Below are 26,646 nucleotides of genomic sequence, written 5' to 3' on the forward strand. Positions count from 1 at the left end.
GGGACCTCTATCAGTGGTAACGGGCGCAAAGGTGCTTTGGGGATGGCGAGGGGTTAACTAGTTGGCATTCGGGGCAATCTCCCTGAATGTCTGGCCAATAGAATCGAGCCATTATCCGGTTTAGTGTTTTTTTGTACCCCATGTGACTGGCCATCGGGTTGTAATGAGCTGCCTAGAAAACCATTTCCCGACAGCTTTTGGGCACCAGCAATTGGGTGGTTACCTCCCCTGTCTGACTGTCACGACTCACTCGGTGCAGTCTGTCCCTAATCAATGAAAAGTGTGGCCATGTGAGTGCGGCGTCAGAGTGCACCAGGTGGCCTCAATTCTCATCACTTGGCCAACGGCTGAGTGTAGAGTGTCGTCACGAGACTGCTCAAGCGGAAAATCTTCACCACTGTTTATACTGCTTATACTGTTTATATTGTTTATACTGTTTATACTGTTCATACTGTTTATATTTTTTAGTACTTCTATTTTATTTTATTTTATTCTATTTTAAAACGTATTGTTAAACTACTCTGTGGCACTGTCACTTTTGCATTTCACTGTATACTTGTATGCACGTGACAAATAAAGAATCTTGAATCTTGAATCACCTGTGCTCCTTCTCCTCAGACCTCTCCACCTCCTAACACCCTACATTATATTACCTGAACTTAAAAAAAAATAATAAAAGAATGTATAGCACAGTATACGTGCAAGATAAACTCACATGTATCTATAAACTCACATGTATTCTAAAATATTTGTCATGAGATACGAAGAGGAACTTCTTTGGCACACAACACGCATACTATGGGAAATGTAGTTCTACGGTTTCTCACATGACTCACATTCTTTACGTCAGAAGATGGGCATTCAATTCAGCCAATAGGAGATGGATGCTGACTCGGAATAACAAATCGGAGCATATAGCAAAGGCGGGACTACTTCGTTCGCAACGCTTGGTTCCCTGGGAGTGGCGGTTGTTTCAATATGGCGACAAGAACAACTGGAAAAAACAATTCAGCAATTTTTTGGGTTAACGACAGTATCCTTTCACGTAAATCGAATCAACGACAGCCTCCTTATTACAAAAGTGATTTGCAACGATTGATATTCTTGTTGCATGTTGTCAAACGAGAAAGACACTCGTTTTAGTTCGATGGTTAGCAAAAGTCTGGTGACGTGTGTGGTGAACATCCAAGTATGTCAGTTGTCCTGCTGTTGTTACAACTAATAGGCTTGGCTGTCTATCCCATGAGCTAGGTTGTTAATCTAATAATAACGCTACTTAATCATGATGTTAATAACCTGGATCAGATACCAAACGGCATTGTATTTTCTTGCTAGCTAGGTAGCTAACTGTCTACTACTGGCTAGCTAACAGAAGTAATGTGAGAAGTCTGCAGCCTCCTGCTTCATTCAGTGAGTTAGCTAGTTAGTTAACGAGACAGCTAACTGGTTAGTTTACAGCAGGAATGTTTGTACTGTCAGTCAGTGACAACTGAACTTCTTATCTGCTACCAATTCTAGTAGTCGTTTTAGTTTGCACTCGTCCAATCCAACCGCAAGTACAGGTACGATTAGGCTACATCATGCAGATATGAGTAATGATTGAAACAGTAAGTTTCAAAGTTAATTTCTCATTACATGGGATCAACAACAAACAGCAATGCAAATGCATTAAAAAGATACTAAAAACAATAACATAAGACAATAACAGTAATCCAGAAAGGACCAGCGTTGTTTTTCTTGATCAGTTCACACAGCGTCGGATGAAGATCAACCTATGGTGTTCATTCCAGGTGAGGTCAATTAGGTTATACTTTTATTGCCATTTGTGTAGGCCAATTCATGACGATTTAGCTAAAAACCTCCAAACCTTCCCTCCCTCCCTCCCTCTCTCTCAGGAGTGAGCAGAGAGGCAAACCAACTGACAGCTTTCAGGTTTGGCTTGGGCACCACCAGCAGTGAGAAGAAAGTCAAGATAATGGCAAAGTGTGGCAGTGAAAACCGTGGCCATGCCCGTGTCAGCAAGGGTAGTAAGGCGAGAGGGCAGCCGTTATCTCGGTCCTGTGTGGACCCTACACACAGCACAGGGCTGCTCCAGTCAAACCCTGCACCTGCAGTCAAGGCCCTATCCCCAACCCTGTTAGCCTCTCACAACCTTCTAACTTCCCCACGGGTAGGTCTGTCAAACAGCCTCATTGGCTGCATCTTAGTCTATTAGTCTTTGCGATTATTATTGTTTCTTCTTTTTTGTTGTTATGACATTGCACTGAAAATTGATATTGATGTTGTTGAGGAGATGCTTACCCTAAAGCATTTCATTACACTGTATCTTGTATATTGTGTAAATTACCATTACAGTTTGATTTAGTCGGCTTCATGGATGTGAATACAAAATAGATTCCACTGAAAGTAGACTGAGGCATATGTCAGAGTCAGATACTTGAAAGTATTTGAGGTTCGCTTGGATACTGATCTCTGCAATTGACACTGAAGCAATTATTTCTGAGACTGGTATCCAGTTATTGTCTAAGGCTTTCTGCTTGATAAGAAGTATAATAATCCTCTTTTTGCACAGGTGCTCTCTGAGACGACTCAAGCGAAGAGCAGGGCCTCTCTGAAGGACCTCTGTCCCGAGGATAAGCGTCGCATCGCCAACCTCATCCAGGAGCTGGCCAGGTAAACAGCTCCTCCAACATCAAGGGATGTAGAGGGAGAGAAAGGGGGGAAAGAGAGAGAGAGAGAGAGAGAGAGAGAGAGTGCATTCAGGCCTAGGTTTAACTCTCCTAACTAGGTAACCACAGTAAATATATCTACCTTTCTATCTGATAGAGAAGTCATTGGGGCTACACATTTTTGGCAAGCGACCCAATACAATACTATTATATGAATGTATTCATTCGTTAATTGATTCATTTGATGGCGTGATGGTGATTGTTTTTTGTTTAAATAGGCTTCCAGGGCTATGATTCTTATGTTATTGTCTTTTCTATTCCTATTACTATTGCATTGTTGATTGTTGCATTGTTGAGGAGTTGCTTGCCCTGTATCTAGTATATTGCGTACTTGACAAATACGATTTGATTAGATTTGATTCCTGTGGCAAACCTCTTGTTTCCCTAGAGTGAGTGAAGAGAAGGAGGAGTCGGTCCAGAGGCTGAGAGAGGAACAGGAGACTTTTGAGCGCAAGATTCAGCAGATGGAGCAGCAGAACCAGCTCATTGTACAAGAAAGAGGAAGTATCCTTATTTCAACAAACATGCATCTATTCCACTTTGGTTGCGTTTTCTACCAAATGATTTGCGACCAATGATTTTATTGTTCATATACGGTGCAAGTTACGACCTCACTGGTCGTCTCAACATTGGTTCAAGAAGTAGAATTGTGAATTTCCAAGTCGTGATCGGGGCAGATGGTAAATGTTGCCGGATAATTTCTTCAAGGCAGGGAGAAACGATGCATATTACATTGGCTGAAGGATTTTCAAAGCTCTTCCTCAGTTTACACAGCAGGGGGCAGCATTGATTTGGAATGACATCTCACTTACCCATCTCAGTGGTCTTAGGCCGTATGTAGATACTTATCCCTTCTCTAGGATTGTTGCTTCTATCTCCATTTTATCTCCTTCTGTGCTGTGTGTCACTATCGATCTCCATAGGTGTATGTATCACAGAAACTACCTTGTTCCTCTACGCCCTACCCATCAAATGCTTTATTTGCCATACAATCTGATTGTTAGGAATGTGTTATTTTTATTGCACCTCCCCACACAACACACACGCGCACAGGGAGATCAAAGCACAGGGTCAGTCGGCGCCCCTGAAGCAATTAGGGGTTAACAGCAGTGGAAGGCACATTAGATATGATGCCATCAACCCTCCAGTCACCAGCTCACATCTGGCTGCCTCCTGGGGTGGGGATCAAACCAGCGACCTACCGATTGCTGGCTGGTCTCTCTAACCTCGAGGCTACCTGCCACTCGCCATTTTTAGACGTGTGGCGCTTGCTTGTCTGGATGGTTTGAAGTGGAGGTCCGAGTGCACTAGAGTGCATCTCCTCAAGCCTTCGTCTTCACTGTGGTCCGCTATCGGGTGCTTCACCAGTTCATTCACAGTCAGTTTGCCGTCTGACCTTAAATTCAGTTGTATCCCACATCCCATAATATCCCCCGCTCCCCGTTGCCCTTTCAGTCATTCCGCTCAGGCTGAGGGAACGTGGCGAGCCGTCAATTCAGGGGAAAACACGGGGAAATATGAAGAGTAATCGCCGTCTGGTAAATTGCAGGATTGGCACCGCAGCCGGGGAAATTAGGAAAGCACAACTCAATTAAAGGCACTTTGGCTTGGAGACCTGGCATTTACACGAAACTTCGAAACTCCATTAAAAAGAAATTTGAGAGGAAAACCCCTTTGATTAAAACACCCGAGGGGCTCGCCCAGTCAGTAAAGCACACAGTCGTAAAAGACTCTTCCGACACAGCAAGGGCTTGGAAGGGGTTCTTTTAAAGGTTAAGAAGACACCAAAGGCACACAGACTAGGAGTCTAATTCCATTAAAGGCAGGCTTATCTTATCTACCGAAATCGAGGGCTGTCAAGGGAATGTACATCTTTCCAAACCACTAAGGTGAGAAAGAAAATCTTTGCCGAACTTTTTGCGAGTCGGGACAATGTTTGGTTTGCTTACTAGAACACCGAGTGAAGTGTAGGATCTAGGCAAGACTGTCGTTGGTATTCCTAGGCATGTCCTCTCTGAGAGGTAGCTAGCTGCTGTCACTAACTTGGTTCTCCACACACGGCATTGGAATCAAGAACACAGTCACAGTCAGTGCCCTATGAAATGCTGTTGCCCTGGTTGAAATGAGGAATGACTGTTCTCCTGAGGCAATAGGAAGAGGCTGATAGGTCCTGTTGGGGAATGTAAAGATGCACCATTGTGTAATCTGGTCTAACTTTACAGTTCCTGTTATACGATCACATTGAAAAGGGCACACTGTTAAAATACTCCATGTCCACGAGTTTGTGTCCAACATTAAATGGAATTGAAAAGAGTAGTGTTGATTCACTCTTTATTTAGAAGGTGGTCTGTCATGTCAAAGACTTGGTGGCAGTTTAGAACTCTTATGTTACATGAGATAGGAGGAGCTCAAGTTGACGGCTTTGGAATTATGTCTGCGTCTCTGATAATACTTGGTCAACTTTTCTGACTCGACTTGAGGGATTAAAGTTTTAGTACCTTCAAGAGAAAACATAAAACTTTATCGAGTTGTTTGTTTGCAAGTTGGATGCAACTATTTGTTTGGCTGATCGTACACAGATTTATTTGTCCTTTCCAGAACCCCTGAAGTATGATTTAGGCAGTTATGCAAACTGTCCTCTTCCATCAATTTTCCATCACCACAGACAGTCAGACACACACACACACACACACACTTACTCACTCACTCACAGGCCCAATCTGGTTGGCACAGTGTGCAAAAGCAGGCTTTAAAATATTCCCCCTCTTGCTCAAATTTGTTCCACCTTGAGGTAGATTTCATTATTTCATTTCGAGCCCGGCCTGACAGGGGAGTGAATCATTCTGACAGGCTCTGCCTGAAGCTTTGAATGCAAACTCTTGATTTTGTGTATTTCTGGACTCGGGGTGGGGAGGGGGGGGGAGAGAGAAGAGAACCATCGCTAGCGCTTTGCCCCACTGATGTTAAGACAGGCACGAAGGAGTGAGCCTTCCGACCAAAGCTAAAGTGTATTTTCTGTTGTGGGGTGAAGATAGCCAGTCAGCTGCGGTCAAGTCGCCTCAGATGATCAAGCAATGAGCGTGCGTCCCTTTAAGGGCTGCGTTAACATATTAACGGATATGGGTTGATGCACCTGCACTGTGTAGCCAAGTGTTGGAATCGTATCGCCAGCAAAGACTCATGGCTCAGTCGATTGGAGAGCTGTGCTTGCTACAGACAGTTATGGGGCTTGATTCTTCTGCGATATGGTGACTTTGATGTATTATTACAATGATCTATCATTTTACAAATTCATATGATGGCTAGAATGATGGTCCTTATCAAGTTAGAAATTAAGTTAGTCATAACTGTTCTCCTTGTGTAACTACTCCCACCGTCTCAGTGTAGGAGGGTTCACATCAAGTGTTAAAGTGGAATTTTACCCTCTAATCCAGTGGATTTGTTGTTTTTATTTGTCAATAGTGTGAATATGAAAACTGTGAATACGAATCTAGCTTTGAATGCCCTGATCAGTCCTGATGTTCCAAATTGCCCATTTGAGTCAATTCCTACAACTCCCAAGATTCCCTTCTCTTTCCCACACGAGGTCCTTCTGTTGAACAGCGCTAGAGCTAGCATGTGCTGCTCTCTGGGAAGCACAGGCATAGTCAAGCAGGGTCAAAGTGCAAAAACCCTTACCCGTCTGACGTATTTTAATGTGGTATGAGACTTTTGGTAGGAAGTAAACACAGACCTCTTGTTTTGATAGCTATGATGTGGCTGCACATGCAATGATGGTAGTTTGAGACGGTATGCATCATGGATTGACCAGAAATACACATCAAAATGGATTTCGAGTAAACTTCTCCTTTAACCAGTATTTTTCACCGTTTTTATGAAAGGAGCCTTGCATTTGTTGGACGGGCACACAGCTTGTTTCTACAGCTTGACTGGAAGTGTTTTCTTATGGATCACTCCAGTGACTGTAACTTCAATATGGCCCTGCTTTGAACTTTCATTTTCTCTTAAATCTGGGAGTTTTTAAAGGTGATGTCTTGAGAAACTCATCAGCCCGGGCTATGGCCAACTCGTAAAAGGATGTGGCCTGGATCAGGCAAGTTTATGGGCACTAGGTGGGAGTGGGTGTGTGCCCACCTTGAAGTGTTTGTGGGTGTGTGGGTGGGTACAGGTGAGGATAGTGTGTGTTCCTTGTCAAGTGTGGTTTTGTGTACATCTTAGTGAGTTTGTGTGGAGTCAGCATCATTCTCCTCATGTTTTGTTTTTGTGTGTTTGTGTGTGTTTTGCTTTCTAACTAACCAGGAATTATATAGGAATGTGTGGACGCGTACTCCACTGTCTGTGTGTGTGGCACCGCCACCGTCATTAGCGAGACCCTCAGGCGCGGCAGCGGTTTCGCTCCAGATGAGTTCTGTCCGGGCTGTGGCAGAGCCGATGCCAGCTCTCTGTCTGGCACCCCGCCTGCCGCCCAGCCTGCCATGGCTTTGCCCAGCTCAGCTCGGCCCGACCCAGATGGACAAGTCTGGAAAGCTCTACCCCCTCAAAAACAACTTTTATCATCCCCTCTCTTTCTCTGTTGTTTTTCCAACTTTCTTTCTCCTCTTTCCTTTGCCGGTCCAATGGGGGCAGAAGAGATTGAAGCTTTGCGAAGCAGGAATTTAATTGGTGTTGGCATTTGAATACAACAACGCCCTTCACATAATTGGCTTTTCCCATTTAATGTACATATGTCCATTTCTAACGAACCAACCTTTGCAAAGAAAGTTCAACCAGAGAGCCAGTGTCCTTCTCTAAGCATCTCTAATTGGGCAGGACGAGCAACATGACAGCATCTTAGTATACAGCTCATCTGATTTACATATGTGTCAGGCATTCTGTTTCAGCCCTTCTACTGAACTTGACCCTGTATTCGGGCCAGCAAATGTGTTGAGAAGGAGGGTTGTGTCCCATTCATCTGAAATGGCTTCCACTGAACTGTTAGACTTTCTAGGTGGAGCAATATGGTGGCGACTAGTCCGGTCTGTTCAGCCACCAGTGATAATGAAGGATCAGAGTAAAGGGAATGACAGACTTTTTCCCGCCATATTCAAGTTGCCTGGTCACCCCAGATATGTGTGTGCTATAGAAAACGACTAAACTTGAGACAATGACAGTAATAGGAGTTAGCTATAATAATGATAATAATAATAATGTATTTATTTTGTACAGTGCTTTTCGCGGTATTCAAAGACACTACATGTCATGGAGAGAACAAGAATAGATAGATTAATAAAAAGTAAAACAAAAGCACAGTCAGTAAAAACAACAATAGAAATAATTAAAGATTAAAAGCAAGTTTAAGGGATCGCTTGAAGGTGGAGAGCGTGCTGAATTTGTAGTTTGGGAAAGTGTTCCACAGAGTGGGGACTACAGTGAAGAAAGCCCGGTCCCCCCAGGTCCGGTGTTCAGTCCTGATGATGGGGTGTGTGTGTTTTGTGTTGTGAGGCCTACTTTAAGTTTCCGTGAGTGTGTTTAGCCCCTTAACACGCTGCCCCAGGCTTACAGCAGCAGTACCGGGAGTGTCAGGAGCTGCTGGGCCTCTATCAACAGTATCTGTCTCAGCAGCAGGAGAAACTCAACCAGTCCATCGCCCTGCTCAGCCACACGCGCTCCCACAGCAAGGTAGGGTGTGTGTGTGTGTGTGTGTGTGTGTGTGTGTGTGTGTGTGTGTGACAGCCACATGCGAACACAATTGTTCTCAAATACACACTATCCGTCTCCAACTCCACATGATCCCTCCACACTAGAGAGACAGACAGACAGTTTGGGGGTCAATTTGATTTCAGTTCAGGAAGTAATTAGAATTTACAATTCCAAAAAGCTACTTCAGTTTAGGTATAAAGTAAAGTTTATTGCCAAATCATTGAAAATGAATTCCCTATTTGCAATTATTAGTTTTACTTTTAGAATTGACTGAATTGAAATTCAACCGACCCCAACCCTAGGGTCACAAGTTTGAGTGCAAATGTGTGTGAGTGTGTTTGTGTGTCTTCCTCCTCAGTGAGCCAATCTCCAAAAAACTCCCATGTTCTCCATCAATCACAATACTGAGACACGCACTCACACACATTTCCCAACATACTACCAGCACATTGAGTTGCACAAAAGGCCTCATTTCTGAAGGCCTACAAAGCAAAACAAATCTAACGGCACCATAAAAGAAGCTACTGTATGACCACATAGCCCAACAGGTTAATCTCAAGGTAACCATTCAGACTCCAGACCCCCTCCCCAGCCTACCCCGCTCTGCGGATGAATGGCTTCGTCACCCTCAGTGGCCCAGAGTGGCTCTGAGTAATGTGTGTTTACATGCCCACGGCACCTCCACTGAATTAGTCAGCCTCCCTCCCTCCTTGTCGACCTGAAGGTGGGCTCTTCCTCGCTCTCCCTCAGATGTTTATTCCTCTGCTTCAGTGACCTTGTCTCCATCCACATTGCACTTTTTAAGAATTTCTATCTAAATGCTCCCCATGTGTTTTTATTTTATGTATGAGTTGGATAGTAAATTTTACTCAGAGGGATAGCTAAAGCCTTCGAAATCTTTTTGTAGCCTTCACCTAACTTGTGCCTTCCTACAACTTTATCCCGGAGGCCTTTTGAAAGTACTTTTCCAACCATGGTGAATTCTTTGCAGAACCATGCACTTCTAGTAGTGGAATCCTCAAGAAACAGCTGGTTTTATTCTGAAGTAATCAAAACCACTACAATTGATGTCAGTTTGGGGGCAATTAGCCTGGTGTTTGATCTGGAAGTTGATTGGTTGCACCTGAGCAAGTTTATAATGGTATACTCTAAGGGGCTGATCACTTAACCAAACCAGGTATTTCACTAATTAATTTTTAATAATTGTCCAGAATTTTTAAAATGTTTATTTTCACTTTGATGATGAGGGTTATAATGTGTACATACAGCTCAAAAAAGTTAGATTTGATTTATTTTAATTTCCAGGGTGTAATGTGACAAAAGGTAAATATTTCAGAGGGTATGATGACTTTCTATAGGCACTGTGTGTGTAGACAGTGCCCAGTGTAAGTATGTGTAAGTAAGACAGTGAAGCATTTTTTATTTTTTCAGCTCTACACCTAATTTCTTGATTTGAAATCAAACAATTACTACCAGGTTAGAGACGCCCTATTTCAGGCTACCCAAAAGTGATGGGGCTTGACAGGTGTTTCTGGTTCGTCAGGTGTTTTCCATCACATAATGAAGGCATAAGACAGCTCTCAATGTCTAGTATTGATTTTAGGCTTTGCGTTTGCCTTTGGAGTCTGCTGTTGGTGTCTGTCAACATGAGGACCAAAGAGACGTAAATGAAAGTCAGGGAAGCCATTGTGATGCTGAAATGTCAGAAAGATCAATCAGAAACATAGCCAAAACCTTAAACCAACCAAAATCTACAGTTTGGAACATCATTAAAATGAAAGAATTTGATAACTCCTACATCAAAAATCTCAAACAGCCTAGTAGGCCAAGGAAGACTTCCACAGACTTTTACAGTGGATGATTAAAAAAAAAACATGATTAAGAAAACCCCCGAAACAACTGTCCCACAGATCAGGAACACTCTCCAGGAGGTAGGCGTGTATGTGTCAGAGACTACACCAGCAGAACTAGTTAGCCACAAAAACAGGATGGCTAGGTTATGGTTTGCTAAAAAGTACTGAACAGAGCCTACATAGTTTTGGAAAAAAGTCTTGTGGACAGATTAAACAAATGTACCAGAGTGAGGGCAAAAAAAGCAACTGCCCAATATCCACAGCATACCACCTCATCTGGGAAATATGGTGGGGTGTTCTGACTTGGGCATGTAAGGCTTCCACTGGAACTGGCTGACTTGTCTTCATTGATGATGTAACTGCTGACTGCAGCAGCAGGATGAATTCTGAAGTGTACAGAAGAAGAAGAAGACTGTTTTATTTGGCCATGCAGTCAATTCTCATCAATTGTAGGAATGTGGTATGTGCACACCCAGAAGCATCTTGTCAGCCCAAGTACAAGCAAATGCCAAATAGTGGAACATTGTTGACTGGCTAAATCAATCTCCAGATTAAAATCTAATTGAGCATGCATTTAATTTGCTGAAGAGAGATTTAAGGCAAAACGTCCTCAAAACAAACAACAAATGAAGATGGCTGCAGTACGGGCCTGGCAGAGCATCACCAGAAGAGAGCCAGCTTCTGGTGGGGTCAATGGGTCGCGGACTTCATGCAAAGGATTGTCGACCAAATACTGAACATGAACATTTGATAAATCTGTCCCATCACCTTTGGTGGCTTATGTCTGGTGGGACTATGTCTAAAAAGTGTTTCTGAATGATGAAACCAATATGTACACACACACACCATCAAATAAAAGCTGAGAATCTCTTCTTCAACCTTGTATAGTAATTGTTTGATTTGATTTCAAATCCAAAAGAAGAAAACATTCTTCACTGTCCCATTACTTATATATTTTAAATAAAAAATGTAAGGATCTGCCTCCAGTCAAATAGCTGACTAGTAAATTGTATGTGGTTGGCTACTTTGTTGACCAAATGCCACCAAATAATATCTTTCAGGCCATATTTGATCCCGTCTCCCCCACCTTCGTACAGGCGGTTAATATTCATTTCTTATTGAATTGATGGCTGACCCTGTTTTATGCTGTTGTTGGGGTCCAGAAAAAGGAGAAGAGACGCTGGGCAGTCAAATATTGAGGCTTTTATTAAACAGAATCTATTCCGGAGTCAAACCTTTCTCGGAGGCAGCCAGAAGGCTTAACTAACTATTTCAGAGCAGAACACACAGTTTTATCGACTTTGTCAATGGTGCAGACCATCTGTTGCTTTGGGTGATGGACAATGAATTTACCATGGGGTAGGTGTATGTTTAGACAAAACGAAACATTGTTTCCAATGTATGGAGGCCATTTGGGGAGTGACTCATGAGCCAGAGAAATGTTTCTAGGAGACCCAGGCACAATCATGGCGTTAAAAATTAATTCTTAACACTGTCTTACCATCCGTCTTGAATACACCTGTTCTACAGTATGGTTTGTTGACCCTGTGGGTCTCTCCACAGGCGCCCAGTAGTGAGGAAGCCTCTAGCAGAGCTGCCGCCAGGGGAGTGAACGGCTCAGCCTCCCTCTGGAACGGCTCCTACCTGGGCATGCCTACAGCCGCAGCCAGAGAGCCAAGTGAAGGAGGAGGGGGAGCTCCGTCCTTCACCGGCGCCTCCTCCCTCTCGGACGACCTCCTCTCAGCCACGCCCCCTCCCCACTCCTCCAGCGAGAGTGAGCTCACCCCCACCCAAGGGCTAATCAAGCGCAGAGGAGGTCCTTGCCAGGGAGGAGGCGGGCCGAGGAGCGAGCCACGCCCTGCGCCCCACCTCCACCACCACCACAGACGAGAACACCACACGGCCAACGGGTCCAGCACGGAACCACGGCCGGCCGCTCACGCCTACACTCACCTCGCCAACGGCTATGGAGAACACCCTCATGCGTCAACCCAAGACCCCCCGCCGCGACTTGGGTCGTCTCCCGAAGAGCATCGGACGGGACCGGGGGTGGAAGGAGCCCTGACGACCCCCCTGCTGGGCAGGGAGGACTGGGAGGAGAAGAGACACCGGCTGCTGCTGCAGAAGATGCAGCTGGAGGTGGAGAGGGAGAGGCTGCAGGCCCGGCTGGCTCAGCAGGAGGAGAGGCTGATCCGACAGAACCAGCAGCTACGCCAGTCGAGACTGGACTATAGCAGGTAACAGAGCACAGCCGCGGACCCATTCCCACAACGCCATTCCATTTGACTCAACTTTATTTATCCTCCTAGGGGCTATTAAGCGAGATGGATGAATCACAGCCCGTTACAGGGAATACAGTAATAATGTTATGATGTAGGATATGTTCTGTACTGATGGTGTGGGGCCCAGCGACAGCTCTTTCAGTCCTGCAGTGACTGACTCTCTCCGTCTCTCTCTCTCTCTCTCTCTCTCTCGCAGGTTTCAGCAAGCAACCGCTGCTGAGCTTGGCCACTCCATCTCAAGAAAAGGACCTGCACTCCCTAGACATGAACCTGTACCCAATGGCCATGCACTACCCAGGTGAACTCATAGAACTACACACACACACACACACACACACACACACACACTGATACAGCAGAAGATGAAACCTTGATGGTGCAGGGCCTTACTGTGTTTGTGATGTGTTTTATCATTTCCATGTTGCTGCCCCTAATTAGCAAGCATTAGCATGTTTTCTGTCCTTTTCACTTTGTTTTAACAGGTTAGGGTTTACGTAGTAGCAGCTTAGCTAAAGTCAAGCTGACAAACTCACTAGCTGAATTGTGAATTTCTCCAGATCAGTGTTCAGTAATACTAATTGGAAGTTACACAATTCTCAGCTTTCTATCCATGTCATCAGAACTCAACATATGTTTAGGGGCACAATCGACAGAAAATGATGTGAAGGTGATAACTCCTTTCATTAGCGATCAGGCCTGGAATTTCATCTTTTTAGGGCAAGGTCACCGTGGACTCATCCATTAGTGCTCTGGCATTTGGCCTGAGTTTCCTAAGACCATCAGACCACCATCACTTCATTTCAAAACGTTTGTTCAGACATCAGAGGAACATGTTTGTGTGGAACCATCCTTATTACACTTAGGTGTTTTACCATTTAACAGCGGCAACATTTTATGAACAAAAAGTTCATGCAATTTATTAGCCTCTGGCTGCCATTTGTATTGAATCATATTATTGTTTTGACTCATTCTTAATTAATTCATATGTACAAAACCATATGGAGCTTACAATAAAACATGTCGGTAAACTTTTCCAACAAATGAACAGAATGTACCTTTTGAGTGAACTTAAAAGTGAGATGATGGAGTGTAGGTCCTCTGTGGCTCAGTCGGTAGAGCATGGTGCTAACATCGCTTAGGTTGTGGGTTTGATTCCTGCTGGGACCATATATACTGAAATGTATGCACTCACTGCAATGTAAGTCTCTTTGGATAAAAGCGTCAGCTAAATGGCATATATTAGTGTAGGTTCCCTCCTCCTCATCTCTTCCACCGTTGAAGTCCAACCAGGGATATACCATGGCTGCCGGCGCCTGCCCTGTCAGTGATGCAGGCTCCGCTTAATTTGAATTGGGTTCTACGTTGTGTCTGTCTGTGTGTGTCTGCAGCGAACTGAGAGATTGTGACGATGCAGAGGACCTCGGTGAAGCTGCAGAACAGCCTGTGTGTGAAGAGCTGCCACAGAAAGACAGCACGACACACATCTCCCTGCAGAACGGCATACATGCTCATGGTAAGGTGTGTGTGTGTGTGTGTGTGCGCGTGCGCGCTTGAGAGATGCATGCATGCTTGAGAGAACGAATGAGTGAGTTTCACAGTGCACTGTGAGTGATTTAGTAAGCATGCATTGCACTATATGCACATTCATACACAAAGACTTTAGTTTGTATTTCCTTCATTTGTCTAAAAAATACATTTAAATCCACTCAGAAACCACACAGAGGTCCAGGAGGGATATGGCCACCTCTCCTGTGGGGTCCCAGAGTAGCCTTAAAACCACACCAGTGCCAATGATGCCCCCTGTGCTGCCCACCACTCCCCACACCATGTAAGTCACAACGGACCTCCGTGAATATCACCTGTTTCACCATGCTGTCAAATCTGAGCCTAGGTCCGATGTTTCTCTTTTCATTATCAACACCTCAGATGTATTATACTCTCGAGTAGAACGCTATAAAATATGTGGGAATCATTGACATAATTCTAAGCATTTAGAAAACGTCAATAAGCACAATATGAAAGCATAAATACAGCCTTCTCATTTTCAATTAATCTCATAGTGTATTTTTGCTGGAGATGCAATGTAATGCAGTTCGAAAAGAACCACAAGAACATATGTTGTAGCAAACGAATGAACCCCTGATAATTGAATATGGAAAATCCGAAGGCCACAGAAAACGCCTGGTCTTTGACTAAAAAACAATGGAGATTTTCGATTGAAAGTGTAATTTAGTCCAGGACTTTATCTGTGTCCGGAAGAACGGACCTAAATCTGTAGAGTGCACAATGGTTTTGTTCAAATGTAATCCTTAACCTTTTTTTTTTTTTTTTTTTGTTACACGTAGGCGTACTGTTTCTTGTACGTTTTTGGATGAATTTGCATTTGGTTCCGTTAACCGTTTCTCAATGATGTTACTAAGTGAAAACAAGAAACTGTAAACCTATGTCACACAACACTTATATTAGCAGAAAAAATCTTGAAGAGGAGGAAGCGGGGGGGGGCTTGGCTTGAAACGTAACTTCAACGAACTACATTCTGATGGCATGCAAAGGAGCTCTATTAAAGATAATTTTGATAAACAGACCAGGAATGGGTTAAGAAACTCCACATGTTAGTGGTTTGATGGAGGACAAAAGACAAGGAAGAAACTGAAACAAGGTGGGCTGGGATGGGGGGCGGGGGGGCTGACGGAGCGATGCAGCAGTTTAGAGGCTATAGCGTTTGAGAGGCTAAATGAAGCTTTCTTCCCAGGCTAGTGGCAAGACCTGACAGGAGCCAAGCGGCGTTCCATTAGTGTGCATGGCGGGGACCCTGCAGCAGGTGGAACTGAACAGACTTGTGTAGGGGCCAGGCCAGGCATGGAGCAGCCTGCACTGTCTCTGTGCTGGGGTAATGAGAGAGAAAGTGGGGGGGGAGGGACAGGACATGGTGGTGGGCGGGGGGGCATGGTGGTAGGGAGGGAGAGAGAGAGAGATGGTTGTGATATGGAGGGAGGGAGGGAGGGAGATAGAGAGAGATGGGTGTGAGAGGGAGAGAGATGGATGGATGGAGGGAGATAGAGAGAGAGAGATGGGTGTGAGAGGGAAATGAATCACTGACCGCAAGCGTGAGACACTCTGAGAAAGGGAAGGAAATTCATTACTGCTTTTTCCACCTTTATGTGGAAAGGTAATTAATGTGACAGCGTGTTCCTCTTCTCTCGTTTGTGAGCGTGCGTGTCCGCGTGTGTATGCGTGTGTCTCAGTGTGTATGTCTTGCTTGGTCCGTATGGCATAACAATGTTTTTGTTCTGGTACATGTCATCTGTGAAGGGAAGGGTATTGCTGCCTACCATGTGTGTTTTTTTTGTTTTTTTTACTGCCAGCTAATTTCATTTGTCTCGTCTTTCAATTGTCTGTTAGATAGCATGAGGTTCTTCAAATGTATTTCCCCTTTTTTATTGACAATATGAACATCAATAGCTTAGCCAACATGAAGGCCAAAAATAGATTTCCTCGCTCTGTCTCAGTTCAGAATGTCCTGAGAACTTCTTAGTTATTCCCTCAATAACACCAATGTATTCCAAGTTAGCCTGCCAATCGTTGAAACTGTGAGCTGAAACAGATGGCTATTAAAGGAGGCATTCTGTTAAAGGGTTAGTTCAATATGTTTTAACTTTTAGTCAGATGCTTCCTTTACTTTGAAATTAGTCTTGCGTAGCATACCTAAAAAATTAAGTTGTTCTCACACCTCTTTTGGAGGTCTGGAGAATTTTTGATTAGCCGTTCTGGCTTGGATTGAACTGGACAGAGTGTGGGAGAATGTGCTCGCAGTTTCTTTGTATGTTACATTCCAAGAACCCCCCCACACACACACACATGCCCATAGAATAGTTGCTTGCTGTTGTAGGCATCATCTTTTCCGACCGGGTAGGACTATTTTGCAGAGAGTTGTTGCTTATGCAACATTGAAGAAAAATAGATGAAAAACTGATTCCAGTTATTTTTTATTTATTTTTATTTTATTTTGATTGGTTCCACGTGTCACGAGGCGTCACCCATTTCAAACGGGTTTCCACCTCTTTCTAGGTACTTTCTGCAAAACATTTTTCCAGGCTTACCGAACAAGGTTACTTTGAAAGTAATTTATGGGCCAGGAGAAACTGTAATCCATGGTTTGTAGTTGTTTAAATAGCCACTACTAAGTTTTACCACCGCTAACAAAAAAAGTGATTGAGTGATTGAGAAAGGAAAAGAAAAGTTGAACATTTGTGGCCAAATCACCTCAAAGTAACTTCCAACCAAGTCAGAGAGTTCATTTCAGGTGGTTGTGGATGGATTACAGTTTCTTCCTTACATACTTTCAAGGTAAGGAAACATCTCACTATAAATTTAAAAATATTGAACTAACCCTTTAGATTTTCTGCCATTTCCGTCATCGGTTTTTAGAAGCATTGATGAAAAAAATCCAAATGCCATTGGACATTTTGACAGACAAAAATATTGCAGCAAAAGTGTTAAAAAACGGACTTCACTGGTGCTGTCACGATGATTGACCCTGTATGGTCCTCACCAGAGTCATCTCTGGTCCACACTACTTGGCACTTATGCCTTCTCTTGAAGCATGGATTTGCTAAACACAATCACAGGCCAGCAAATTGTAAGTGGCAACTGGCAAAGACAAATATCCCTGCTAGATTTAATGATATTGAAACAACTTCACAGCATTCATTGACTGAAAGCGTTCATTTACATGAACAAACAACAATTTGATTAGATGGTGTGACAAGAACTTTATTTTTGGTTTTGTGAGCAAGACACACGTAGCGAGTTCTGTTGCCGTATATAGAATAGAACTTTTTCCAATGTTAACAGTAGTTTGGAGTTTTGGTTGCCAAAATCTCTCACCTGGGGATTTTTTGGGTGCAACAGTTTACATCAAGCATTGATTGGTAAACATATGACAACGAATGACACAGGAACTGCACTAGCCAGGTGATTGTGCCAATGACATGTGAGCGTCGCAGAATTCTTTAACAGTCTCATTCTATTCAATCGTTTGATCCACATCGTTAGCCTGTGCCTGCTAGCGTCCAGGAGTGCCTGTTTGGTTCTATTTGAGACTCTACGCTCTGAGCTTGCATGCTTGTTGCCGTACATTCAGCCAACGCAGTTCCCATTTGATTGGTAAAAATGTTCTGTGACTGATTTAAAAAAAAAAAAAAAAAAAATATATATATATATATATTTTTAGGGCATTTCTGCTTTATTGGGAAAGAGATAGTAGAGATTGACAGGAAGGATGGGTGAGAGAGAGGAGGGATGACATGCAGGATATGTCGATGGCCGGAATCGAACCAGGGACCTTGCGATGATATAGTATGCGCCTTAGTGTGCTACGCCACTGAGCGCCCCCTGACAGATTTTTTTGATGGTAAGGTTGCATGATGTAGCCTATCTACACACACCTTACAGCGTAGATTGATCTTTTTGTATATTTGTATGTAGGTAGCAGGGGAGGCTGGTGGATGCAGAAATCGGAGGACGGGCTCATTGTAATGAATAGAATGAGGAATGGTTTTAAACACGTGTTTGATACTGTTACTCATTCCATTCCATGCATTACATTGAGCCCATCCTCTGATTTCTGCCTCCACCAGCCTCCCCTGGTAGGCAGACAATAGTTAGAGTGCTGGAGGTCATGAATATGACATTAACAAGTGAAGATCCTCTTTTTTTTTTGTTGGTGGTTTTATCCAGTATGTTCCAAGTCTTGTCAGATTCATTAATGCAAATGAACACCATAGAAAGCAGTAGCCAACGTTTTGGCCTCAACCCCACTCACCACAAGTAACCAAGAACCTTGTCAGAACTCCCTCTTTTAATGAGAAAATGGGGATAAAAACCCTCTTCTCTCATCCCCGTCCAACAACAGGAGTCTAATCAGTCTGGCAGGCCTCAGCCTCCGGGGCGACTCTCACCTGCCCTTTAATCCAGACCCAGCCAGCCCCCAATGACGCAGCGCTGCTTAGGCTAACAAGCACCGGAGAATGCTAGCTTATGTATGTATGATAAATATTTTATTGTAGTCCTGCCGCCAGGGAGCCGGCTCCCTGCATTATTCAGACACCCAATCTTGATTTTGTGTGTGTGTGTGTGGAGGGAGTCGATGAAGCGTGTCATTTTAAGAGATTTTTTTTTGGAGAGCCAGGGAGGTGGGTGAAGGTGCTTTCCTGGCACCCTGCCAGCTTTCGTGCGTGTGGCAAGGTGGAGGGGTGAGCAGCAGCGCCGAACCCCGGGTTCTCGTGGCGCAAATGTCTGTCTGCTGCCGCCCACCGCTGTTCCTACTCCTCTGGTATTGAAACAAAGACATGCCCATTTCCTTTGGAGGACGAGCGTTTGAGAATGTTCTTTAAACCCTTCATGGCATTTTGATGTCAGTTGCTCTAAGTGTAAGCTGCTCTTTTTACCCACTTAAAGCATGTAATATTTAAGTGAAGGAATTAAAGACTAACTTGGCACTGCACAAATGTTGCTTGCAATATATGACTGTAGCTCCTTCAATACATGACTCGAATAAGCATACTCTTCTCACTCAGCAACAAACCCCAACAACGCAAGTGTTGAAAGATGCACATCGCAAAAGGAGAGTGGGGTTAAACTTGAAAATGAAACCGTAATCCTCTACCTACCGTGTTAGTTAGTAATGAGAGGCTTCCCCTGGCCCCTCCCTCTCTCCCACCTCACCCTCGCCCGCCTGCTATTGATTGGATGGGAAATTGACATGCGATGGCATGTACACGTGTGCCATTATAGGATTTTGATATTACTGTTTGGACTGCAAATAAAAGGGGGGGAAATAACCAGAGGAAGTTGCCAAGAGGAGGGGTGGACTGGTGGACTTTCTGCTGTTATGTGAGAGCAAAGTTAAGACTCAAGGGGAATGTTTTTTTCTTGTTGTTTTTAAATAAATAAATCTATCGTTGTACTAGAAACATTTTGTGTCCCCTAATCTGTAGTGTAGCAACATGTTGAGTGTGCGTAGTAGTTTCATGTAGAAGGTGTTTCTTCGTAAGAATACAACAGCGAGATGAAAAGCTAATTCCAAAATAAATCACCAACCTCTACTCTCTCTCTGTCCGTCCCCTCCTCTTTCCCTCTACTCTCTCTCTGTCCATCCCCTCCTCTCTCCCTCTACTCTCTCTCTCTGTCCATCCCCTCCTCTCTACCTCTCTCTCTGTCCATCCCCTCCTCTCTACCTCTCTCTCTCGCATTTAACTTCCTAACATGCTGCACACATCAATAGAGAGACGTGTCGTAGGCGGCTAATGATGTGGTAAACGTTAGCTACAGAGCTAGCTGAATAACACTGTGTTGAACCAGAAAAACTGTCAATCAAAGATGTGAGGAACAATCCCAGACAGCCCTGTCAGTCTGCTGGCTGGAGAAATTGTGTTTAGCATAAAAGCATCTTTTTTGGCCTTTTTGACCTTTTTGACCATTGTCATTGCGCACAATTGTAGTAGGTCACCTAATTTTAGTCAGGACACTTAGTTAGTTTTAATGAGTTTAATGAAAATGGTAGTACATTAGGTTTGGCACAATTGGATGGCTCCGCTCTGATATAGCTCCCTGCCTGAAGTTAAACAAATATTAAATACAATATTATAAGGTGGGGAGCCCATAAACTTTTCAAACCCACAGTAGGTAGGTAAAAACACAGAGTGAACCTGCAGGTGGAAGCTGGGGCGGTGGTTGGGACGAGCAAAATCACCTGATGGCCAGCTGCCCTTCACCTTAAAGTGTCAATCAAAGATGTGACTAAACCTACGCAAACCTCATGTTTACCTAATGATTTGATATAGAATTCAAAGTAGCTGTGCAGGACCTTAAAGCAACCCAAGTCATGTTCAATATTCTGGTGTGACAGTGGCTTGAAAACCCAAACCCCAAAAATCACAGAAACGCGGGGACTGTCTTAAGTCACATGCAGTATAGACTGCTTTGTCCTGTGGACTGTTTTGTCTAGGACTGGTCTCACTCCTCCCTAACAAATACACTTCCAGCCGACCAGGGTGCGTGTGTGTGTGTGTCTGTCTGTCGCCGTGTGTAGTTGTCACTGTGAGGGGCAGCGGAGCAGATGTGCCAAGGGCCCCCTTGAGTGATATTAATATCAGATTAACTCTGCGTTAAGTGATGAAAGCCTTGATATATATGATATGGCCCTCTTCTTGAACCTTGAATTAGCATTCTACCTAGCCCTTTTCTATCCCTCTCTACCCCCTCCCCACCTTTTGATACCCCCCCAGCCCACCCCACCCCCCCTCACCTTGTTATAGATTGTGACCGCCAGTAAGTGATGCATTATTCATTACAGCAATGTCGTCCGTTGATAGATGGCTGTTTGAGAGGCCTGTCCGTTAAATAAATCAACAAATAAAAATGCAAATCCTCACATTTCAAGAGAGGGAGCCCGGCCAAAGTCCCACCCCTGCACCTCCCTCTCTCTTCAGAAAGCTGCACTCTCTCTCTCTTGCAGGCTCGCCCACACAAGCTAAGTCTCAGTCCTCTCCCCACTAAGGACTATTGACAGGCAAAAGGAGACCAAATGAAGAAGACGGATTTAGTTACTTTAGCTTCAGTCTCTCTTTTCAATGGGTTTTGTCCCCTACAGTAGGCCCATCTCTTTTGTTGTTCCAATGCACGTATGTATACATTGATCCATGTAGGCCAGTAATATACATAGATCTAAAAAACTAAACAAAACAAAAACCTAAAATGACCGTTAAGGTTCTGCATCTGCATCTATCAGTTTGAAATGTCGTCATAATTGCGATCATCAATGCCTATATTTGGTCTGTCAATACAAACGTTCTGTGATTGGGAGCAGGAGCATGTCTGATCCGACCACCTGCACGCACGCAATCAAGCACAGGCAGAGGGCCGGCCCCACCCCAGAGCCTCGCGGATGTGAATCGATCGCTGCTTAAAACGAGCGGAGAATTATGTTAGCAACATCAGCAGAGCGTGCTTTAAAGAATTCATGTTTTGTATCTGGAATGCGTTCGTCCGACTGTGTACACACTGAATAATTTATCAAGCCAGCCAGACTGAAGGATTGAATCTCTATTAGCCTAATCTCCCGCTTTGGTTTATTTATTTCTCAGCACACTTTTCTTCCCTCATTTCTATTCTGATAGAGAAAGAGGCCGGGTTCTTTCTTTCTCTCTCTCTTTCCTGATGCACCTGTAACAGCTCAGGCCCTCTGTTGGGCCGCCCCTCGGGCTTGGTTTTGTTATGCTGGTAAAAGGTCCACAGCTCATTTGCACTATTAGTGATGCGCTACATGCATGCTCTGGCCTTGTGAGTTGTCTTGTCAGTCCCTCGACTAACTTCCTCTTCTCTGCCTTCCTTTCAGTGCAGATAACTGTGTTTGTAACTGAGTTTTTCCTGAAGAATAAGTTGAAATAAATTTAAAAAAAAAAACATTTCAATTCAGATGTTTTCACCGTCTTGGTTGGGTTCTTTTCGTGAACATATGGGCAGGTGTAGCCTATGTTAATGACAGTTTAAATACTGTATCATATTTGTTGGTGTTGCATGTGCTGTCAATTGACACGTTTATCTTGCAATTCAGACATCGCTTTCTGAGAGAGGATTTAAAAAGCAATAGTTTTAGTGGACAATCGTAATTCTGGTTTGTTTGCAGTTATGGCAAATTATAATTGTAGCTGCAGTCACTACTAGCCTGTAAAGACCACTTTCACCGTGAGATGAATATGACAGAAACAATTATATTGAGTGATCGATACATTCAATGGTTGTGTTCTAGGTTGGACTCCTCTCTGATCGAGCTGTTGGAGGTCTTCAGTCCCATATCTGTGCCTGAGAGAAGTCGACCTTCCGTCTATAGGGGCAACCCTACCCAGCGCCAGCCCCCTCGCAGCGCTCCCAGACCCGCCCGCCATGTTCTGCTCTCCCCCCCTGGTCCCTACCACTGCACCCCCCAGAAAGACCTAGAGGAGAGTCAAATACTGGAGGAGATATTCTTCATCTGCTGAAGAGGGGTGCTAAGACTGGGGGGATCCCTCCCCTCCCCAACACAAAGTCCAATCATTTGAAACCTTTTACTTGATATTCACCTTATGGCTCTTAATTCATGGCAGTATCTTCTGTTTGTCATGTAGTTGAAGTTATAAACCAAAACTATCATGTTTTTATTGATTGTACTAATTGTTTTAATGGCATTTTTTTTAATGAAATGTAAATAAACGGTTATTTATTTAAATATATGTGAGTAGTGGCCTGGGCTCTTTGTTTGTTTTAAAGGGTGAGTGCACTGCTATATCATGATTGCTTCATCTATTACTGTATCTTACTATGATGTCATTTATGGACAAGGACTAGCAGCAATCCTGTATGTTTATTCATGCGTGTTAGCACATTTTGCCACATGTGGTGATATTCCAAAACTGCATCACACACCTTGAAGACACTTCAATCCAACTTCTATTATGCAAATACTATCTCCAAAGATCGAAGTCAAAGTTATTTACAGCAACAATCACTTACATTTGAATCTACATCTGCCCAGCGAATGACACCCAAGTAATTGTTTATAAAACTGATTGTGATCTTCCAGACCACCTGAGTTACATCACCTCAGATATGACCATCTTAAGCTTTGTTCACATTGCAGGCCTTAATGGTTAAATCAGTTGTTTTTTATATCTGTTTTGGAATACTGACTGTTCGAAACAGCATTTACTTGTGAATACATCAGATTTGTGTGTGTTCAGACAGTGTTGTCTTAAGCTGACATGGCTGTGCTAGTTGTCATAGTAATGACCCTGTGCAGTGTAGGTGGTGGTGCTTGTGCTTCCTCTAACTCAGAAGTTGTTGTGGGTGACATCAATGCCTGTCATGGAAGTTTCCCAGTTGCTTGCTCTGTTTCTCTTTGAGAACCATGGCAAGTGACAGAAAACAACACACCTCTTCAGTACTCCACAAACTTGTGTTTTGTGTTATTTGCCTGTTCAGACTGCAAGAAAAAAAATCTGTTTTGAATCAGGTATGGGAAAAAATAGGATTTGAGTCACTTCATAGGCTTTAGACACAGCAGGAAAAAGGGAAAAGGTCTGATGTTTGACTGTGATTGGATATGTTCAAAAACCCTTCTGAACTGAAGGAACCTACCTGACTCGCTGGGGACTGGGAAGTTACTGACAGGCAGCCATCAAACAAGGTCAAGTAAAAGTCGCAAGTTAAGGAAAAAGCTGCATCTTCAAAAGTATTAGAAAGCAGCCATGGAAGTAAGCTTGAGGCATGACACGCATGTTTATTCTAGACTGTGCTTTATTACTGGGCTAAGCTGAGACGCATCATTCATTAAAATTACAAAAAGAGTCCAGGGGACCAGAGAATGGGGCAATCTGGGGAGACATGGGTGGGAGCCTGAAGCGCACTAACCAATGAGAAGCCTACCTCATCAGAGACATGGCAAAGCTCTATGCAACATTCAGTTCTCCACCCCTTTCATGTGCTGAAATGATGAGTCTTTTTCTGAATACAAATACATTTGAAACCATTTGAATAAGTAAAATGTGATTCTTCTAAGACTATCACCTTGAGGGAATAAACCCTTGATAACAGCATCGAAGAAATGATTGGAATAACTGAATATTTGATGAAATAGTGCAGTTTTTTTCATGGGAAAACAGTTGGACAGCACCAGAGCTCTGATAGACAATACACAACTTTTGGAGAACTGTGGAATGAAAAAGAAATGCTCTGCAGTAGTATAGTACTCCCCAACACCTCAGAATAAGGGAGTGTATGGCATTTAAACCGGGCAGACACTACACGATTTCACGCCCACAAGTCAAGTTCTCGTGACGAAATGTACATATCGTCTGTAAACATGGGTCATCTGCGGTGAATTTGACGCCTTAGACTCGCACAGTGTGAGTTGGTCATCGATATGAATTGAAGATTTGACAATTCTGACATATATCTGAATATTTTGGTCATGGCTCCTTTCTACTCGTGCAGTGGGAGAGTGTGCTAAGGGGCGATAAAAGAAAGTCAACCGCAATGCAAGTTGCGTTTGGGAATACTTATATAGAATACTTCAAAATAATAGCTACGTAAATCTTTGTGTTGGAACCATTAATTTGAAGAAAAACTTGTGGGAGCTCTGGCAGGACCAAAGATGTCTTTTTTATATATATATATATGGCTAGCGAAAATGATCATGATCGTTACAAATTGTTTTGGAAGAATAGTCACTGCCTGGATATCATGTCCAAATTCGTATGCTTTTTTAAGCCTTTTTCTCGGTGCATAGGAACACTTATGGTTACAGCAGGAATTTCGTACTGTTTTGTGACCATTTCCATTTCTGCCGTTCTGCCGATGTCGTGGCAATTAACAAACATTGAGGGGGCTCGTCGTATTGCCCAGGGTGAGAGCTTCCATCGGTTCTGCTCTTGCAGTTACCCCCAATGTGTGATTTCCAGGCACAGGAGATCCTGTGATTTAGCTCCAAAGGTAGCAGACCGCTAAAGAACGACTCACATGCTGATGACTTTCACGATTTCAAGACATTTCTACGAGTAAAATCGCCTTGCATTATGGTCTGCTCCTTTTGTCTTTAGATAGGGGTACAATAAACTGTAAAGACTGACCTGGTCTCAAGCATTGTCCTATTTCAATCATCATTCCCAAAGTTGGCCACTAGGGAAAAAACACTCGCATTCACGTACCCGTGCATCATATAATGTACCCCTATCTAAAAACAAAAGGAGCAGACCATCATGCGAGATGATGTTCAACGATGTGAGTCGTTGTTTAGTGGTCTACTACCTTTGAAGCTACGTCACAGCAATCTCTTATGCCTAGCAATCTGTGACAAGACGTCAACAACATCCAAATGTAAAAAAGTAGTACGTCTAGTCGCACATTGGGGACTACTCGTGCGGTGTACATTGCATCAAGACAGCATGACGTGGAGAATTTGTCTTGTAGTGTGAGAACCTCTTATCAGTTAGGATCGTCTGCGTTTGTGAAAGTCACAGTGTCTGCCTGGCTTTTTATGCACTTAGAAGCAGCTCACTATCAGCTCACTGTCCTACAGTACCTTAATGAGGCATGTCCTCTGTTATGGATATATGTCAAAAGCAACCCTAGCCTAGCATTAAACTAACTTTTAAACCATCTTTTTTTAGGTGTTATCAAGTGCTTTAATAACAATAGAGTAACATAAATATTGAATAAAATAGGGCAGTAGAGGTGCTTTTAAATGTGTCAATAAAAGTCCAACATTTTCTTATACAGTGAACATTTTTTTTTTTTTTTTTTTTTACATTTCAGTAAATGTATTCCAGCACATTTTTATGGAAATTCTGAATTACTGCTTTTTCAGTGGGCATCTGTAATATTCCCATGCACAGAATACTATTTTGCTGTCCCTCAATATCCTGAAACAATACATTTGTCACGTTATTGTAAGTGCAACCTATAGACTGCAATGTTTGTCTGGTGCAATCAGCTCAATTCTGAATTTCCGTGTGAACATTTGTTAAATCTTAAATTTGAATGCATTTTAGGGATGTGAAATAATTATAACTCTAACCCTCCATAATAATAATCCATTATCCAGAAAAACATAACGGTACAGAAATAAAAACATGGTCAGATAAGACAATAGTAGGGGTAAGGGAATGTAAAACACTTCAGCAAATAGTAGCAAAAACCTTTAACAGAATAATAATAAAAAAAGAAGAGCTCTGGTTTGGAATAAAGAGCATCACAGATGACTAAAATAAAATGGAAAGAGCTCTGAACCAACTTGGTAAATTCTCCATCAATTCTAAAAGAAGTGTTAGAAGCATGAACCTGGTGACAGTAATTGTGGTCAATGATACACCACAATGTAGGCCTATACATGAATATAAAAACTATTTGGTCACATACCAACTTATAGAAAAATAATGCCATGAAAGCATGCATATCATTTTAAGCAGAAATGAATAAATACATAAATAAATACATTGATTGATAAATAAATAAATAAATGAACAAAACCCAAAATATATTTGTATAAAAAGGTCAATGCTTGTCTAA

The 26,646-nt window shown here is 43.1% G+C and overlaps 1 protein-coding gene across 1 annotated transcript; it reads left to right on the forward strand.

The window, feature by feature from the left end:
- The first annotated feature begins 988 nt into the window (after positions 1–988).
- On the forward strand, positions 989–22,800 carry kiaa1328 (KIAA1328 ortholog). The gene is made up of 11 exons (XM_083667906.1): positions 989–1,033; positions 1,755–1,790; positions 1,896–2,170; positions 2,573–2,673; positions 3,118–3,233; positions 8,263–8,387; positions 11,825–12,498; positions 12,740–12,841; positions 13,932–14,056; positions 14,254–14,371; positions 22,355–22,800. Exons 2-11 carry the CDS (start codon positions 1,775–1,777, stop codon positions 22,581–22,583), a joined length of 1,881 nt encoding a protein of 626 aa, XP_083524032.1. The 5' UTR covers positions 989–1,033; positions 1,755–1,774; the 3' UTR covers positions 22,584–22,800.
- The last annotated feature ends 3,846 nt before the right edge of the window (positions 22,801–26,646 follow it).

The sequence above is a fragment of the Argentina silus genome, assembly GCF_951799395.1.
Source record: "Argentina silus genome assembly, chromosome: 4".
Taxonomy (NCBI): Eukaryota; Metazoa; Chordata; class Actinopteri; order Argentiniformes; family Argentinidae; genus Argentina; species Argentina silus.